The 18,206-nt window shown below is 43.0% G+C and overlaps 1 protein-coding gene across 2 annotated transcripts in view; it reads right to left on the minus strand.

Annotated features, from left to right (window-relative positions):
• Positions 1–18,206, minus strand: part of CFAP61 (cilia and flagella associated protein 61) — a 301,491-nt gene that overhangs the window by 262,074 nt on the left and 21,211 nt on the right. For both annotated transcript variants that reach the window (XM_010369117.2, XM_030914334.1), the window contains exons 4-7: positions 16,913–16,989; positions 16,035–16,102; positions 15,675–15,801; positions 1,825–1,957 (exon numbers count right to left, since the gene is read on the minus strand). In XM_010369117.2, the coding sequence (XP_010367419.1) occupies positions 1,825–1,957; positions 15,675–15,801; positions 16,035–16,102; positions 16,913–16,989 (405 nt within the window). The remainder of the gene's footprint in view (positions 1–1,824; positions 1,958–15,674; positions 15,802–16,034; positions 16,103–16,912; positions 16,990–18,206) is intronic.

The raw sequence follows: 18,206 nt of genomic DNA on the forward strand, positions 1-18,206 counted from the left end.
CTCCTAGTGGAGGTAAAGTGGTATCTTACTGTGATTTTGGTTTGCCTTTCCTTAATGACTATTGATGTTGAATGTCTTTTCACGTGCTTATTGGCCAATTGTATCTTTTATTTATTCATTTTTTTGAAAAGTGTCTATTCAATTCATTTGCCCACATTTTATGTGGATTATTTTTCTATTGTTGTGAGAGTTCTTTGTATATATTCTGGATCCAAGTCATTGGCATGATATGGATAGTTAAAAGCCTCCCAAGTGATTTACATATGTGCCAAGTTTGAGAACCACTGATGTAGAACAAAGCCTCAAACTGCTCATGTCAACCAAATAAGAGAACTTTTCATTCCTAGTTTCAAGAAAAGTAATACTCTTTAAACAGCTCTTATAGTTTTAACAAATAATGAGTAATGAGTAGATGAAGAACCATGAATTAGGGGGTATGGGCTGTCTTTTGGGCCCAATAGGCTGGGCCTTCTGATTTGTTTAGAAAAGCTAGAAATTCCAATTATTATATAGACTTTCATAATTTTTACATTAGCTGCTAATTAAAAAATATTTAATCATATATAACTTGAATCAAATCATGAGAAAACATTGCACAAATTCAAAATGTCTACATTCTACAGAATGTCTGACCTGTACTCTTCAAAACTGTAATTGTCATGGAAGATAAAGACTGATTGGAGAATTGTTCTAGATTTAAAAAGGCTGAAGAAACAGAGCACCTGAATGCAATGAATGGCCTGGAATTACCTCTGTCATAAAGGACATTCCTGAGACTGTCAGAAAAATCTGAATAAAGTCTGTAGATTAGAGAAAAGAATTGCAGGAACTAGTTGGGTGCAGTGGCTCACTCCTGTAACCCATCACTTTGGGAGGCCAAGGCAGACAGATCACCTGAGGTCAGGAGTTCACCTCAGGTCAGCCTGGCCAACATGGTGAAACCCCATCTCTACTAAAAATATAAAAGTTAGCTGGGCGTGGTGGCACACACCTGTAATCCCAGCTACTTGGGAGGCTAAAGCAGGACAATCGCTTGAACCCAAGAGGCAGAGGTTGCAGTAAGCCGAGATCATGACAGTGCACTCCAGTCTGGGTGACAGAGCAAGGCTCCATCTCAAAAAAATAAAAAAATAAAAGAATTATAGGAATCATAATTACTTGGCTTTGATCATTGTATTGCAGTTATCTAAGAGAGAGTCCTTGTTTTTAGGAAATATACATTGAAATACTTAGAGGTAAAGGGGCATCATGTATGCAACTTACTCTCAAATGGTTCAGAATTACATGAGAGAGAGAGAATGCCAGCGAGAGAGAAAGAGGGGGGTGGGGAATTAGAAAGGATGAACAAGAGAATAAAACAAATGGGGCTGGATGATAACATTTGGGGAATCTGGGTAGTTATAAACTTTCTTTAAGTGTGAAACTATGTCAAAACAAAACGTTAAAAAAAACACCTCTCCAACTCAAACAAAATCCATCTGCCAACAGAACGCTGGTTTGTGACTTCCGAAGTCTGAGATTTGGGGATTCTCAGAAATCCCCCTATGCACCCCTGGGCGGTCTTTTCCATTCCCTCTCACTCTAGGAACAAGGCAAGAATCTACAGCACCTTGGGCATCTGGAAGGACCTCGCAAAAGACAGCCTAAAGTCAGTAACCTAGGGGAGGAAGCTGGCCTGGCGCACCACCTGGAAGGGCAGTGGGAGGGCCGGGGTGGCCAGGGAGACAATGGCAGCTCCAGGGGTGCCCAGCAACACAAGAGCAACACCACTCACATCCCTCCTTCCTCTCACTAAGTGTGTCCCCACATGGATCAGTCACTAACCTCACACACAACGGCATGATTCTCTTCATCTTGGGCCTCTATTAGTTCGGCCAGGAAGTATTCACCGTAAGTTTCCTTCAGAATTGTGTCATAGCGCATAAATATTGGCATGAGATCGTCATGGTCTTCCACCCTGTTTAATAGAAAGGCTGAAGTTCAGTGTTCGTTCACTCATTTTTTTCCTTCAACGGGGCACCAACTATGTGCCAGACCCTGTTCTAAGTGCTGGGGGCTACAGCAACACTCATGATATCAACTTTTCTTCCTTTTTTTTTTTTTTTTTTTTGAGACGGAGTCTCGCTCTGTCACCCAGGCTGGAGTGCAGTGGCCAGATCTCAGCTCACTGCAAGCTCCGCCTCCCGGGTTCACGCCATTCTCCTGCCTCAGCCTCCCAAGTAGCTGGGACTACAGGCGCCGCCACCTCGCCCGGCTAGTTTTTTGTATTTTTAGTAGAGATGGGGTTTCACCGTGTTAGCCAGGATGGTCTCGATCTCCTGACCTCGTGATCCGCCCGTCTCGGCCTCCCAAAGTGCTGGGATTACAGGCTTGAGCCACCGCGCCCGGCCATTTTTTTTCTTTTTTTGAGAGGGAGTCTAACTCTGTTTCCAGGCTCGAGTGCAGTGGCGCAATCTCGGCTCATTGCAACCTCCGCCTCCCGGGTTCAAGCGATTCTCCTGCCTCAGCCTCCTGAGTAGCTGGGACTACAGGTGCGCACCACCACACCCAGCTAATTTTTGTATTTTTAGTAGAGATAGGGTTTCACCATGTTGGCCAGGATGGTCTCTATCTCCTGACCTCGTGATCTGCCCGCCTCAGCCTCCCAGAGTGCTGGGATTACAAGCGTGAGCCACCGTGCCTGGCCTGAACTTCCCTTCTAATAGGAGAAACAGACAATAAAGATGTAACCAATTTAGACAATTCTAAACATTTCAAATAATGATACATGCTTTGGGATAGAGAGTGAGAGGGTCAAGTGGTCAGGGAGGACCTCTGTGAGGAGGGTCATCTGAGCTGAGAGCAGAATGAAGAGAAAGGGAGGAAGCTATGTTGAAACCTAGAAGCAGAACATTGCAGGCAGAGGGAACACAGTTGGCATGTGTGGGTGTGGGATGCAGGGAAGCACTTGTCATGGGCCAAGGGACAAGAGACTAGGGGCAGCACTTCCCAAGGATGTTCTAAGAAACACCACTATGATATTGTCCCGAGCATCCTCCCAGCCCAAATAATTCCAGTGCCTAAAACAATAACCTGTATAAGTCTCTTCCTGCTTCACAGTTACATATTAAAGACTCTGAGAAGCACTACAGTAAAGAATATTTAACCTTGTTTATTCATTTTTCAAACACTGGCCCATGGAATCCTTTATTCCTGAGATGTCTCTGCACTTGCCATGGAGGGGAAGGCTGGTGAGGTGATGGAGCACTGCTCACCCTCCTGGGGACATCCACTCTGCTTCCATGCTCAGGACCCTTTACAGAGACCTTGACAACTAGTTGGGGACGGGGGGCGGCGGTGAGTGGGGACAAGAACCAGATTTATTGCAACTTGGGGAGGCTGGCTCCTGTGTTCCATCTTGCCGCAGGATTTAACACTCCTTTTTTCTTTTTAGCACATTCTTGGGTAAATTTAGTGCTATTTTTTACCTGTCTGGGATGTTCTTATACTTTTTTTTTTCGGATACTCTTCCTGTAAAAATGTTTCAGCTTTGTGTTATTTTTTTCTAGTATATCTGCTTTGGCTACTAATGTCTATTTCCTCCCCCCAGAGCTTTACCATGCTACCATCTTCATCATCCCATTTTGTCTTCTAATATGTTCTCTTTGACATTAATAGGAGCTCCATCTACTGAGTGATCAGTATATAGATATAAAGCTCAGGGCTTTATCCGGATGATTTCTGCTACTGTGTTTCTCATAGCGATCCCAGGAGGGTGGCACTGCCATTTTCACTTTGCAGAGGGAGGAGAGCAAGGCCCATGGGGATGAGGAAATGCTTTGCCTAAGATGACAGAAATAGTTGGTAGCAGAGCCGTGATATGAGCTCTGGTCTAGTGACTTAAGCTCTGCCTTCACACTCTGCTAAGCTGACGATGCACTTCAAAAATCCTCCTTTATTTAGACTCTTCCTTTGAAAATTTGCAGCAGGAAGCAAAAGAGTTGAGAGGGGGGAGTCCTCGGCTAGGGGTCAGAGGTTAGAGGTTATCATCCAGCCAGCCCTGCCACCACTCCTCCTGCCCCTGCAGGAACGAATCCCCTGATCCTGCCACAGGTGTACTCCCTAAGTGTAAATTCTTTAAACTGGATGACCCCATGCACTCTGGATGAAAATCTTCACCCTGCTCCCAGGATGAAACCTTTGCCTCTGTGGACACAAGTATAATGGTTGAAATGATGCTGGTTTTTCATTAAAAACAGTAAGTATCTTGATGGAACAACTATACAGTTGAAAAACCAGGTCTCTGGTCTATAAAACTTCAGAGGTAAGGAGGGAGCCAGCCAACAAGACCATGGTACAAGGAGGAAAACACACACACAGAAGATGAGAACTCAGGATGGAAGGGACCATCACCATGACTCCTCAGGTTGAATCTTCTTGTTAACCTCTCGATACGGTTTGGCTGTGTCCCCACCCAAATCTCATCCTGAACTGTAGTTCCCATAATCCCCACATGTCATAGAAGGGACCTGGTGGGAGGCAATTGAATCATGGGGGCAGTTTCCCCCATGCTATTCTCGTGATAGTGAGAAGGTTCTCACGAGATATGATGGTTTTAGAAGGAGTCTCCCCTTTCACTCGGCTCTCATTCTTCTTTCCTGCTGCCTTGTGAAGAAAGACACGTTTGCTTCCCCTTCCACCATGATTGTAAGTTTCCTGAGGCCTCCCCAGCGCTGCGGAACTGTGAGTCAATTAAACCTCTTTCCTTTATAAATAGCCCAGTCTCAGGTATGTCCTTACAGCAGTGGAAGAATGGACTAATACACCTCTAGTCAAAACTCTCTGGAAGGAGAGACAGCAAAGGGTCATTATCCAGGCAACCAGATCCTTTGTTTTCTTAAACTGTCAACCTGGACCTGATGTCATCACCACCAAACAGTCTTATTCCAACATGCAAGGGCATCAGCAGGAATTTCTAGTGATGAGGCTAAATCAGGGAGCCAGAAACAAATGTCAACCGTTTTCTGAATGGGTATGACTGTACTACTGATGCTGCAGTCATTTTTCAAGCTATTTCAGCCCTGCAATAATTTACCAAAGGAAGGCCTTGACCACTTGTCCATCTCTTTCTGCATGTGATCACTGAGCATTATCAGTGGTCACCTGTGGCCCAGGGGACTGAGGGACCACCATAAATGCATTAAGTCTTATGGTGCTCTTGAAAATATTAGAAATAAAATGATACAGCATAGTGGTCACAGCCTGAGCAGGGGAGCCAGGCTGTCTGTGTCTGGATCCTGCTTCTGCCCACCTGTGACCTTGGGTACTTTACCTCTCTATGTTACTATGTGTGCATCTGTCATAAAAATAGCAAATGTTTAAAAAGATCATGTGCAATGTTATTGTTATTATCATTATTACTTAGGTAGGAGAAACTAAAAAGAACTGCAGAACTTCTACAGTCAGTGGGTGGAATGAGAGAGTTTCTTACTACAGAAGCTTGAATCACTGCACTCACTTCCCATTGACTACTGTAAGGAGAAACTCTGTCATTCCATCCACCATCACTAATCTTCTTAAAACCCTGCTTTCTTCATCTTACTTTAAAACTTTTCCATGCAGCCATAAGAAATAATGAAATCATGTCCTTCGCAGCAACATGGTTGCAGCTGAAGGTCATTACCCTAAGGGAATTAACGCAGGAGCAAAAAAAAAAAACAAATACTGCATGTTCTCACTCATAAGTAGGAGCTAAACAATGGGCACTCATGGACATAAAGATGGTAACAATAGACACTGGGCACTTCTAGGGAGGGGAGAGAAGGAGCAGGGTATGGGTTGAAAAACTGTTGAGTACTATGCTCAGTACCTGGGTGATGGGATCAATTGTACCCCAAACCTCAGCATCATGCAACATACCCAGGTAACAAACCTACACATGTACCCACTAAATCTAAAATAAAAGTTGAAATTAGTTTTGAAAAACTCCACTTTTGCAAGCTCCCCACTGTTTCTGGGATGGGCACAAAATTCTTTGCCTCCATCTTTCCACCCTAGTCACCAATAATGACACGAGTTGATTCACTTATTGTCTCTAGAAGGAGACTTCACGATCTTCCCTCCTTCCCACCTCTATTCCCAGCCAGCGCTCTGACCCCCTTGCCCATCCCCAATTCCAGCATCCCCAAAGCTCATCTCCACCCTACACCCTCCAGTGACTCTTCTCTCCCAATCTCCTTTCCCAGGAACCCAATGATGGGATCATCACTGGATATATATTGTCCAGTTCTGGTACTAATTCTTATAGCCAAGGTGTAGCATCTTCCCAACCAGGGAAAATGTTCTTTAGGGACACAGAAGGAATTCTGTAGCAGTTCTGTAGCATGTAGCCCAACAGCAATAGCCAACGTGAACCGGGCCCGTACCTTGTGCTGAGACCTTGTCAACGGTCCTATTTACAGTGACAGCAGTGAAGGGCAGAATTTTTATGCCCAAGGGGCAGCATCTGGGCAGTCTGAACCTATGGTTCCATGCTGGTGGCATCATAGCCCCTCTGCTTAGCCTTCTGATTCTACTAAGAAACTGGCAAAGTCACTTCAATGCTAAGCCTTGGTTTTCTCATGTACAAAAAACAGGTAGGGACAAGAATAGCTGCAAGATCCAAATGACGCATTAAAGCCTGCTCTCTGGGGCACAGTAAGTCCTTAGCAAGTGTTTGTTCTCCACATGAACCCTCAGAACTTTGGCAGAAAAAGCCTAGAACATTCTGCTGCCTTCCAGGAACAACTCACTTCCCCACTTAACCTGCCAAAAGGGTGTTGCTAATAAGAGGTGGTGGCTTTTCTCTGTAAGAAGAGTCCTTGATGATATTGGCTAAAAATAATCTGTAAAAAATTCTAGGAGAGAGTAGTCAACAAATCCATTTTCAAACATTTTGCCAAAAATAAAAGGTTGCATCAATATTTATTAACAGACATTTTAAATAATGGAAAAATAATTCAATAACCTAATCATTGTAAGTGAATGAAGACAGCAATCACACACAATCAACTGTGCACCATAGGCTTTTATTTATACGATGGACACAAAAATATTACTCTACAGCTATAAACATCAGGAATAAAGGTTCCAGGAGACCCAGAGCCCTAGGCCTGCTCATGAAACCGAGCAGCCCATTAACAAAGTTATCCATAATCATACCTCAACACGAATTCTTCTGGGAAAAACAGAAAAACATCCAAATCTTGGAGTTCTGAAGAGGCTCTCTCTTAAGCCCTTCCCCAAAATGGATAAAGAGGAACTTGTTCTGCTAAATGCATTCCTTGGGGTAATTGATAATTTATGATCTTGCATCAGCCCGAGTGCTAATGATAAAGTATGACATCAGCCTCACATAGTCTCAAATGGCATATGACAAAGTCCAGCCCCACAGAAACAAAACACCCCAGCTATGGAAAACAACCCATGTAGTCAAATGTTTCAACGTGAGTGTTCTGAGGCAATGAGCGCTGCCTGTCAAAGTCAGGATGTAAGAAGAGCCACTGTGAATTTGGTGCGGCAGCGCCACGTGCCCTGGCGTCGACATGCCGCACAGCGTTCCAGTGGTGATGACGACGCAGAGTTTATAGATCAACACAGAGTGCAATGGAAATAGTACAATTCTCTGAGTGAAAAGCAAAGTTACTTTATATCTTCCATTCAGAATGTGACTTGGAGGGGGCAGCAATGTGCTTGTTAATGTCATCAATTATACAATATTTTATTTTAACTTCTCTGGAGGAAACAAACGGTCGACCTCATAAAGACTTATCAATCTCTCAGACACCCAGATTTCCATCAGACTCTGAAAACTGTGCCATGTGAAATGGAGTTGAACCCACACTTTAAGAAAATCGACCACCTCTCCAGGACAGCCTACTTGGGAAATGGATGTCTTCTAAGTCCACAGCTAGTAATGAGCCGGTAGCTCTCACTGGCTTCCTGGGAGCTGGGGAGAAGTGAGGACAAACTCCCTCAGCACTTCCACCGGTCGGTCAGCTGGGCTTGCTAGGAGCACCACGACGTCTAGGCCATGCAGAGCTCTCCCTTGCAGCCTGATGGGTCTCTGGGTGACACGCAGATCCTGAGATTGCTTCATTGCCTCCACGGTCTGGCTGCTGCACTACATGATTACGGTTTCAGAGGAAAACCTGCAGGCCTGCTTCCCTCGAGTCTGAGAGGTATGCATCACTTCCCTGCAAGCACAGAAGCCACTGCGAATGCACACATGGAAAGCTCACACTTAAGGACTGGAGTGACAGCAGCAGCAGCAGGCCACCTCTTCTGGATGCACCTCTGCATCCAGAATCCTGGCACAGCCTCCTCGTTCCTGTCTGATGATAGTCTCCATATCCAGAGAGGATTTGCATTTCACTAGCTGGACTTTAAAAGGTACAGTTGTAAAAGGAATTCTGTTGTCACTTTAAACGCCATCAATATATTTCTTCAAACCCGTGTGTGTATTTTAAGAAACCAGTGAAAAAAGAAAAAAAGTCACAGAAAATCTAATTTAGTGGTAGTGCTAGAGAATGCAGTGTGTTCTAGTTACGCCAACTCTTTACCATGAACACTGTCTCAGTGTGGGGTAGGAGAACCTAAGATCAGCACCAACTAGATTGTTCTTTGACTTCAGGTATGCAAAACCAAGCACCTTTTTTCTTTCTAAGATCTCTTGTGACCTCTAGTGGTCTTCTTTAAGAAAATCAAATCTATCATTTCTAAACCCCATACAGTATTCGTGCTGTAGAACTTCAAAATGGGTTTTGGAGTCATTCAGCTTCTAGTCCTTGGAAAATGTCGTGATTTTAAAAATTATGAAGGGTTTTAAGCTCAAATTTGTCATGTGCTTTTCAAAGCACATCTGATCTAAACGTCCATCCTGGGATAGTATGGCTCCAGCTGGATCGTCAACCAAGGTCTACTTACTGGGTCACTTACCAATCTTACTCATGAAGATTGTTGGGGAAAATCTGTCATTGCTCTACCCCTTCTTTTGGAATGCTTTAGGATATTCACAACAAACATCAGAATGTTTATTCATATGAAATTGCTCAGAAGTCAAGTTTAAGTGGATTTCTAAAAAGCATGACATGAGACTATCAAATGCTTCACGAAAATGATTGTCTTAAGAGTTAAAACTTTGTAATTACAAACCACCAGTCTTAAATCTTAAAGAATGTTTTTTTCATCTATTTTATTTTCTAATTTCAATAGTTTTGGGAATACGGGTGGTTTTTAGTTACATGGATGAGTTCCTTAATAGTGAATTCTGAGATTTTAGTGCACCCATCACCTGAGCAGTGTACCCTATACCCAATAGGTTGGATTTTTATTACTCACCCCCTCCCAACCTCCCCCTTCCCAGTACCCACAGTCCACTATGTCACTCTGTATGCCTTTGTGTCCTCATAGCTTAGCTCCCACTTACAAGTGAGAACATACGGTATTTGGTTTTCCATTCCTGAGTTACTTCACTTAGAATAATGGCCTTCAGCTTCATCCAAGGTGCTATAAAAGACACTATTTTGTTCATTTTTATGGCTGAGTAGTATTCCATGGGGTATAAATATCATATTTTATTTATTCACTCATTGGTTGATGGGCACTTAGGTTGGTTTCATATCCTTGCAATTGTAAATTGTGCTGCTATAAGCATGTGTGTGCATGTATCTTTTTCATATAATGACTTATTTTCCTTTGGGTAGATTCCCAGTAGTGGGATTGCTGGATCGAGTGGTAGCTCTACTTTTAGCTCTTTAAGGAATCTCCATACTGTTTTCCATAGTGATTGTACTAATTTACATTCCCACCAGCAGTGTAAAAGTGTTCCTTTTCACCACATCCATACCAGAATCTGTTGGTTTTTGACTTTCAAATTGTGGCCATTCTTGCAGGAGTAAGGCAGTATCTCATTACGGTTTAATTTGCATTTCTCTGATGATTAGTGATTTTTCATCTATTTTAAAAAGCAACAAGGTTGAGCAAATTTAATCAACCATTGTTATCAACAAAGAAGCAATACTCCACTAAGGAAACTTTAGTTATTTCACAACACTGTTTGAAAGCACATAATCCTTTCCTTGGCCAAGTCTCCTCCCAGCCCCAGGCGGCCTTGAAAAAGACAGGTTTCCCCCCAGAAAAAGAGCATGCCAATAGTTTCTAAATCTAAACATCTCAAATCCACCATGGATGATTAATTAAGCCCACTGCAGATTTTAAAGGTATGTCCAGAAGTAGCCGTGCTTTATTTCAGATAGTATGAAAAGTACAAAACAGTAACTTCATTAATTACTGTCTGAGTAGACAGGCAGATTACAGCATAATTTTCCACATGCATAAATCAAAGAAACGGGACAGGGGATTACAGCGTTAATTCATTGGTTTTGAATGTGTCACTAGCCAAATGGCCGAAGGATAATTACATCCCCAAACCCTTCACTGGTTCAGTGTCTTAAGAATTGTGGGCGGGGTGCAGTGGCTCACGCCTGTAATCCCAGCACTTTGGAAGGCCGAGACGGGCAGATCACAGGTCAGGAGATCGAGACCATCTTGGCTAACAGGGTGAAACCCCGTCTCTACTAAAAAACACAAAAACTAGCCGGGCGTGGTGGCGGGCACCTGTAATCTCAGCTACTCAGGAGGCTGAGGCAGGAGAATGCCCTGAACCTGGGAGGGGGAGCTTGCAGTGAGCGGAGATCGCGCCACTGCACTCCAGCCTGGGCAACAGCGAGACTCCGTCTCAAAAAAAAAAAAAAAAAAAAAAAAAGAATTGTGTTCTTTGGCGACAGAATGAGACTCCATCTCAAAAAAAAAAAAAAAAAAAAAAAAAAAAAGAATTGTATTCTTCACCATTAACTATCAGTGCAAGTAACTATCGTTGCAACGGATGTCAAAAAACATGTGAGGGAAATAAGAGAAAGGAGGTGGCCTAAGAGCCACACAGCCATGCCTGTTTGACTTCTGTAAAGTCTCCATTTTTCTAGCGTTGTTAAGGAGGGAGGTAGTCCACACAACTGCATTCTCCAGATACATGAAATCCTGTGCCTGCAAGTATCAAAACTTGAATCTGAACATGTGGATCGAGGGCTTTCTAAAATGTGCCACACCTCTCTACCTTCTGCAGGCAAAGGCACTGTCATACAATTCATTTCCACATGAATTCCCTACTGTCCATTTATCTTCTTACAAACATCCCTTCCTCACTGCAAAGTATCCACTGTCACCTCTTCGCTATCATTCCTCTTGTGCTTTGCTTCTGTCAGATTTTCTGTGGGCACACCATCGGGGGCGTATGTGCAAGACCTCAGGTTAAGGTATCCAGGTTTACTTCAAGTTTTGTGAGCCTTGTCCACTGAAGGTCATAGTCCATAGCACTCAAGTTTTCAAGAGAAGAAAGGAAGAGAAGGAGGAAGCGGGGAAGGAAAGGAGGGAGAAAGGGAGACCAAGCCACAACCATCTGTTACTAAATGCTTACTGTGAGCCAGGCACTGGGCTGAGCACATCCCACACCTTTTCTCCTGCACCCTGCATCCTGAGTGACAAGTAGGGTATTAGAGAGTAAATTCACAGACAATACCTTACTAAAAAGTGAAAGGAATAGGGAATTTTTGGATGGGTTGTTTCTATACATGTCATTTTCAGTGTTGGATTTATATACAAGTTTTCTATTACGATAATGCCTTGCTGAATAACTAAGTTGAAAGTACTTAAGCCCTACATACCTCCAGAAAATGATAATTCCCAAGATAAAAATCGGGTATCCTGACTAAAACTTAAGAAAATACTTTCAGAAATTTGCTTCTGTCAGTTGTAACTAACTCATATCTATCCCCTGCCTAATCCTTTGAAATTGTCTAGAATTGCCTACTTTGTAGGAACATGTTTAATCATCCAGTAGGATGTTAGCTTAACTGGAAATTACTTTAGATTCAAGTATTTTATTCATTTAAAATGGAACCTATAAAAGGCACTCAAACTCTCACACATTTAGACAAATGCAATTTAAAGCAACAAAATACTATTTTGACCTAACAGATGGGGAAACTCTTTTTTTCTTCTTCTTCTTCTTTTTTTTTAGACAGTCTCGCTCTGTCGCCAGGCAGAGAAAAAGGAGAAAAAGAGCGAATCAGGCTGTGGGTTGGGAAGAGGCCAATGTCTGGGCAGGAGGGCCCCCTCCCTCTCATCCAAAGTTCTTCTGATTTTTCTTTAATAGATATGGAAGCATCCAAGTTATCTATTTTTTCTTAAATGAGTTTTGGTAATTTGTGTTTTTCAAGGAATTGGCCCATTTTTATCTAAATTGTTGGATTTATTGACATTGAGTTATTTGTAGTGTCCCCGTATTAATCTTTTAATCCCTGTAGGATCTGTAGTGATATCACCTCTTTCATTCCTGAAACTGGCAATTTGTCTTTTTTCTTGGTCAGTTTGGCTGGAAGTATCAGTTTTATTCATCCTATCTGTGCCTTTTAAATTGCCAAATCTAATGGCTTCTCTTTTACTCAAATAATTTCATTTCCCTGCATCTTTTGCCACTTTTTGAGTCTTAATTTCTTCTATATTCCTCTCCCTCTCTTCTAGTTTTCTTTCTTATTATTCATAGCTTGTTTTCATTTTTCAAAGTTCTGCCCTGGTTGGTCCTATGCTTTTTCACAGTACAATCTCCCCCTCAACAAGACAATCTCCTTCATTTTCATGATCTCCCCACTTATCGACAAACTGACAACTCACAAATGTGTATCTCAAACTTGGCTTTTCCCTCTATTTCGATTTCCAACCTTCTCCTGTCCATTTAAATCTATTATTTCTACTTTCAGTTAATAAAATCACCATTTCCCCTAAACTTGAAAACCCTGAATTACCATTAACTCCTCATCCCTCAACTCCCCCATCCAACTGTAACCAAGTCCTACTCTCTAACATGTCTCTCTGTATCTATGCACCTGACCTGATCCTTTCCCCACCATGTAAACCAAAAATAAAATTCTAAGCCCCCCAAACCAATTGAATGGACTCCTCCTCTCAGCCAAGGGTATTCCAACATAAACCTGAAATACCAGTTCAGCCCATGATGGGAATGGGTGGTCGGTCATGCCTCATTATACTTTCCCTTTGCCATTAAGGCACAGCTGACCAGGATTAACATGAAAACAGAGACCTTAAGAATGACAGAACAGACTCTTTGTAGGATTAAGATACCAACATGACAGCAGGGCAGACCCTGAAATAAACTGAAGTATTTTACCCCAAAATATATTTCTTTGACATATTTTGAAAAGGCCCTGTAAAGCTGTCTCTTCTGGGAAAATTCTGCATTCTGTGGTGAATCCCCTTCCCTTTCCAGGCATTTTTTCCTGATCCAAGAGAGAATTAACTAAGAGTCAGGCATATTTTTAAGTTCGATAAAAAATATTTACAATCTATTCTCTCTGAAGCCTGCTACCTAGAGGCCTCATCGACACAATAAGAACCTTGGTCTCCACAACCCCTGTCTTAACCCAGACACTCCCTGGTATTGATTCCAGGTCTTTAGATAAACCCTTTCAACCAACTGCCAATCAGAAAATCTTTGAATCTGCCTATGACCTGGAAGGCCCTTCCCTGCTTTGAGTTGTCCTGTCTTTCCAGACTGAACCAATGCACATCTTGTGTCTACTGATTTGTGTCTTGTATCTCCCCAAAATGTATAAAACCTTCAGGCATAAGTTCTCAGGACCTCGTGCGGCTGTCGCAAAGCCCTGGTCACTTGTATTTGGCTCAGAATAAATCTCTTCAAACATTTTACCGAGTTTGACTCTTTTTGTCAACAACCTGGATCTCTGTGACCTGTCGCTGCTAGAATTCCAGCCCGTGTCATGATCTCCATGATCTTGGTTTCTATCTCCATCTGATTCCTATCTCTATGGATGCTTTTCACCCATTTTGTACATCATAAAAGTGTAATCAGCAGTACTGTATATACTTTTTGTTTCTAAGTCTGCCTTCACTCAGCATAAACCTTCCGAGATTGATTCACGCTACTATATGTAAACGGTTCATTCCATTGAATTGCTGAGTAGCATCCACTGTATAGATGTACCACAGTTTATAAGAGTAAACAACATTTACTGATGGATGGACAATTAGAGGTTTTTTTTTTGGGGCGGGGGAGAGGTTGTAATGAAGCTGTCTTCATCTCTCTCTGTGCACCCTGCTTCTCAGCTACCAACGTGACAGTTAACTGAAGTGAGTCTCTCCCCACCACTTAACTCTAAGGCCCTTTGTCATAATAATATTTAATATTTCCTGGGCCCTTACATGTGGCAGGAAGTGTGCTATGTGCTTGACATTCATTAGCTCACAATCATCACAATCTTGTGCTGTAGACAATAGGCTTACACCCACTGACAGAGGGAACTTACCCCCACAGAGGCCACTTTCCTTTTGTAAGTTAACCCACCTGGTAAGCAGGAGAGCCAAGATCAGAATCCACATCTATCTGACGCCAGCATTGCAAACTCTTAACAACAATGCCATACTACTGCTACATGCCTGGTAAATGACAGGCTCTTACTTTTATAAAGTTTTTAAAATACTTTTCTAAAGAAAGTCAGCATTCCTCAAACACAGCAATGGCTGATCCTAAAAGATACAATTTATTCTTCACTGATAAGCCAAGCAACCACCCCTGTGAGATGATTTCATAATGCACTCTTATTTCTAACAGCTACTTTACATTGCTCATGGTTGTGTGAGTCAGAACTCTGGCAGGGCTCAGCTGGGCATCCTCACTTGGGTCTTTCATGTGGCTCCAATCAGAGGTCAGCTGTGCTGTAGATATATGGGGCTCTCCTGGGCTGGGCGTCCACAATGGCTCGCTCACACAGTGGGCAGTGGAAGCTAACTGTCAGCAGGAGCCCAGCTGGGGCTGTCAACCACCCCTCCCTTGTGCACACGTGGCTTCTCCAGACTTCTTACATACAGCTGGCTTCCTCCAGAACAAGCATCCTGAGAGTGCCAGGCAGAAGCTTTCCAGCCTCACAAGTCCCAGAGCACCCCTTTGGCCATGGTCTACTGGTCAAAGTAGTCACAACCCACCCAGCTCCAGGAAGAGAGGATGGAACCCCCAAGGCTTGAAGGGAGGAGTGGCAAGGTCACATCAAATAAGAGCCTGCGGGGTGAAAGGTGGTATGGCAGCCATCTTTGGAAAACACTGCCACAGCCATCTCCCTAAAACTGCTGAACTTGGGGCACCTGATGGTAGAGACCTTCAACTTGGAAAACCCCTCTTTGGGGTCAACAGCATCCTCACTCACTGAATGTCAGAAAATAGTTGGGTTTTACCAGGAAAACTGAATAGGCAGGTTCATTTTCAAGCTTGTTTTATTTGGAAGTTATCTTACTGGTGTGGGACCTAGGATTGTATGTTTTCAGAAACCCCTAAGGAGTCAATGCACAATGTTATAGCCACATAGAACGAAATGAGTATCATCAGATAGTCCTGCAAATGTCATTAAGGGGAACTGTAAAGATATCCAAATGAAGTAATGTTTATGGGTATTGTAAAAAATTTTTATCTAAGCAATGGTCACTTAGCATTGGTAGTTTAAAGAGTCTTGGGAAGATGACTGTCCCAGTGAAGCAAGCTTAGGTCACACAAGGCATGACTCCAACTGTACCTGGCTTTGCGAATGTGCAGCTGAGGATAGTGGCTGTGCCTGTGACATATATGCACTGCAAAGTCTTCCTCATATGTCAGACATGGAATGTTCCCCACTTGGTCAAAAACAGTTACGAGAGTTGAGCCTAAATCACAGAGATAAAGAAACATGTCCTTATTTATCAAGAAATAAATTTGGGATGTCAGAACAAAATGTAGTTTCCATTCTAAATTGTGCTTTAATTGTTCTAATCAAATATGCACATGATACATTCAGGATCTGGAGACCATTCTTATTTCTCATTCCCCAAAGCACCATTCTGGGAGTGAATTTTCAGTGTTTGCTACTGGGGACCAGAGGTGGTTGGGCGGGCCTTACCTAGGCTCATGTAGGACGGCACGATGAGAAATATGAAATGCAGCTCTGGCACTACCTTATACACGGTTCTGGTGAGGAAAGAGAGGGTGGGCTGGTGTTAATAACAAAGCAATCCCATCAGCTGGCACTTTATGAAGACAAATGTTGTCGCTAAAAAGGTGAGGTGCTCCTAAATCCACATGGGCTCCTTTGTTCCCCACCTGCAATGGCAAGGACAGCCTCAAGGCAATTTCTTTTTCTTCTCTACTTTTCCTTGGGTTCTAAAGGGCCCCTTTTCGATCTGTCCCATGGAGGCAGAGAGAATAAAGGGTGCCATGTTCATATGGCACACCAGATTTCTGCTAATATTAACCTTTGACCTGGCATCTGGACGGTCTGGTGTGACATTACAAAGTGACTTGAAAGCTGCGGTCACCACCCCCAAATGTCTGTGCAGGCTGTCAGAGGCTGTCAGAGACACATCGCCATGACTCGGTAGCCCTGCTGGTCATTTTCCATGCATCCTATTATTCAGGATGCTTTGAAGTCTGTCATGTTAATAAACATTTCTAAGGATAAGATGAAGAAAAGCAGTTTTTAGAACTGTCCAAGCTTGTGACACTTAACTCTTCTCCTACTCCCCTCACCCCAAATCCATTTCTTTAAATTACTGTACTACCAGTGTGCCTCAAATGATATCAGCGTGCAGAATGGACAATAGATTCAAAGAATTATCTTCTTTCCGAAATATTATTGCTATTCAAAGTAAATATTTTAATATAGCCACAAATTACAACCAAATTAAACGTCCCAAAGAATTTCATGTCTTTTAAAAACTATTTCAAAACTATCCACACAGTCTCTTTCATGTTCACCACTGCACCGCCCCATCCACTCACCGAAGAATCTCTTTGCAACAGCCAACAGAATACTCATCCACAGCCACAAAGAGGTGCATGAACAACGTATTCAGGGGCTGCAGAAGAAAAGAGAACACAGATTAAAGGCTGAGTCAGCATTCGGGCTAGGTCAGAGCAGGGTTGGAGGAGGGTTTTGGGGCATCCACAGACACAGAACAGCCCGGCATTTATGGCTGATATTTTATGTCTAAGTGATGCAACACCCAGGCGGCATTTGAGCTGTCTCACTGACTCTGTTTGCCGCCTTCTGTCCTCCTCGCTCAGAATTATTCAAGGAAACAGGGATTGTAAATGAGTCCGGAGCGCCCGCCCTTCCTCCAGCCCTCACGAATGAGCTGTGGGCAGGGAAGAGCCTGCAGGGGAGTGAAATCGATTATTAACTCAGTAGTCTTGTCCTCAGGGGTGTCTATGCCAAGTGAAAGACAATCACCCTTTTCCCGGCGCTCTTGAGTCAGCAGCTGCTGCTCTATTCATGTGACAGGAGGGAGAGATTCTCTTATGAATTTGAAAAATGGAAGGCAGATGCCACGTTCAGAATCCATTGGCTTGTTTTGTTCAACATTCCCAGAGTCAGAATCAAATATTACTCTTGGGATCCAGAAAACCTGGGAGCTGAAAACTCACAGTAGTAAGATTCTAACATGACTTTCCAGTTAAATCTTCCAAGTTTTAAAAGAGCTTTGTCTCTTCCTTCTGCAGATTTTTAAAGTGGCCTAAATAATGAGTAAGTGGTTCAAACATCCACACATTGGTCCACTCAACTCGGTACCTCTGTGCTTATGAACAAATCTTCAAATTCTGGAAATAGTGCAGATGTGGACTGGTTGACTGGCAAGGGTAGTGCTGGCACCTATATCAGGACAGCACGGGTGCTGCCTGGGTTTCTTGTTTTTTGAGTAACTTTCTAGACAGCTTTGTGGGACCAATGGCACTTCTGTGTGCCTTTCCCCCATTTCTGTTGGATGGTGTGTGACTCAGAAGCACTCGGAAAGAATTGTATGGTCCCTAAAAGCGCAAGAGGAAAACCATGTTTTGATTCATGAGCTTGAAAACTCCCAAAAGGCAAACAATACAAACCCCAAAAGTCCAGATAACGATGACGACGACATGATTTTAAGCACTTGCTGTGTATTCACTCATTTAATCCCACAATAATCTCACTCAACATCTGCCTTACATTCTGAATAGGACTAGCCTCAGGAGCACATGGCTTATTATTTGCTTGATTTGTCTCCCAAATTCTCTCTTCCATCATAAATATTACAATGCAAGA

Source organism: Rhinopithecus roxellana, chromosome 13, assembly GCF_007565055.1.
Source record: "Rhinopithecus roxellana isolate Shanxi Qingling chromosome 13, ASM756505v1, whole genome shotgun sequence".
Lineage (NCBI taxonomy): Eukaryota > Metazoa > Chordata > Mammalia > Primates > Cercopithecidae > Rhinopithecus > Rhinopithecus roxellana.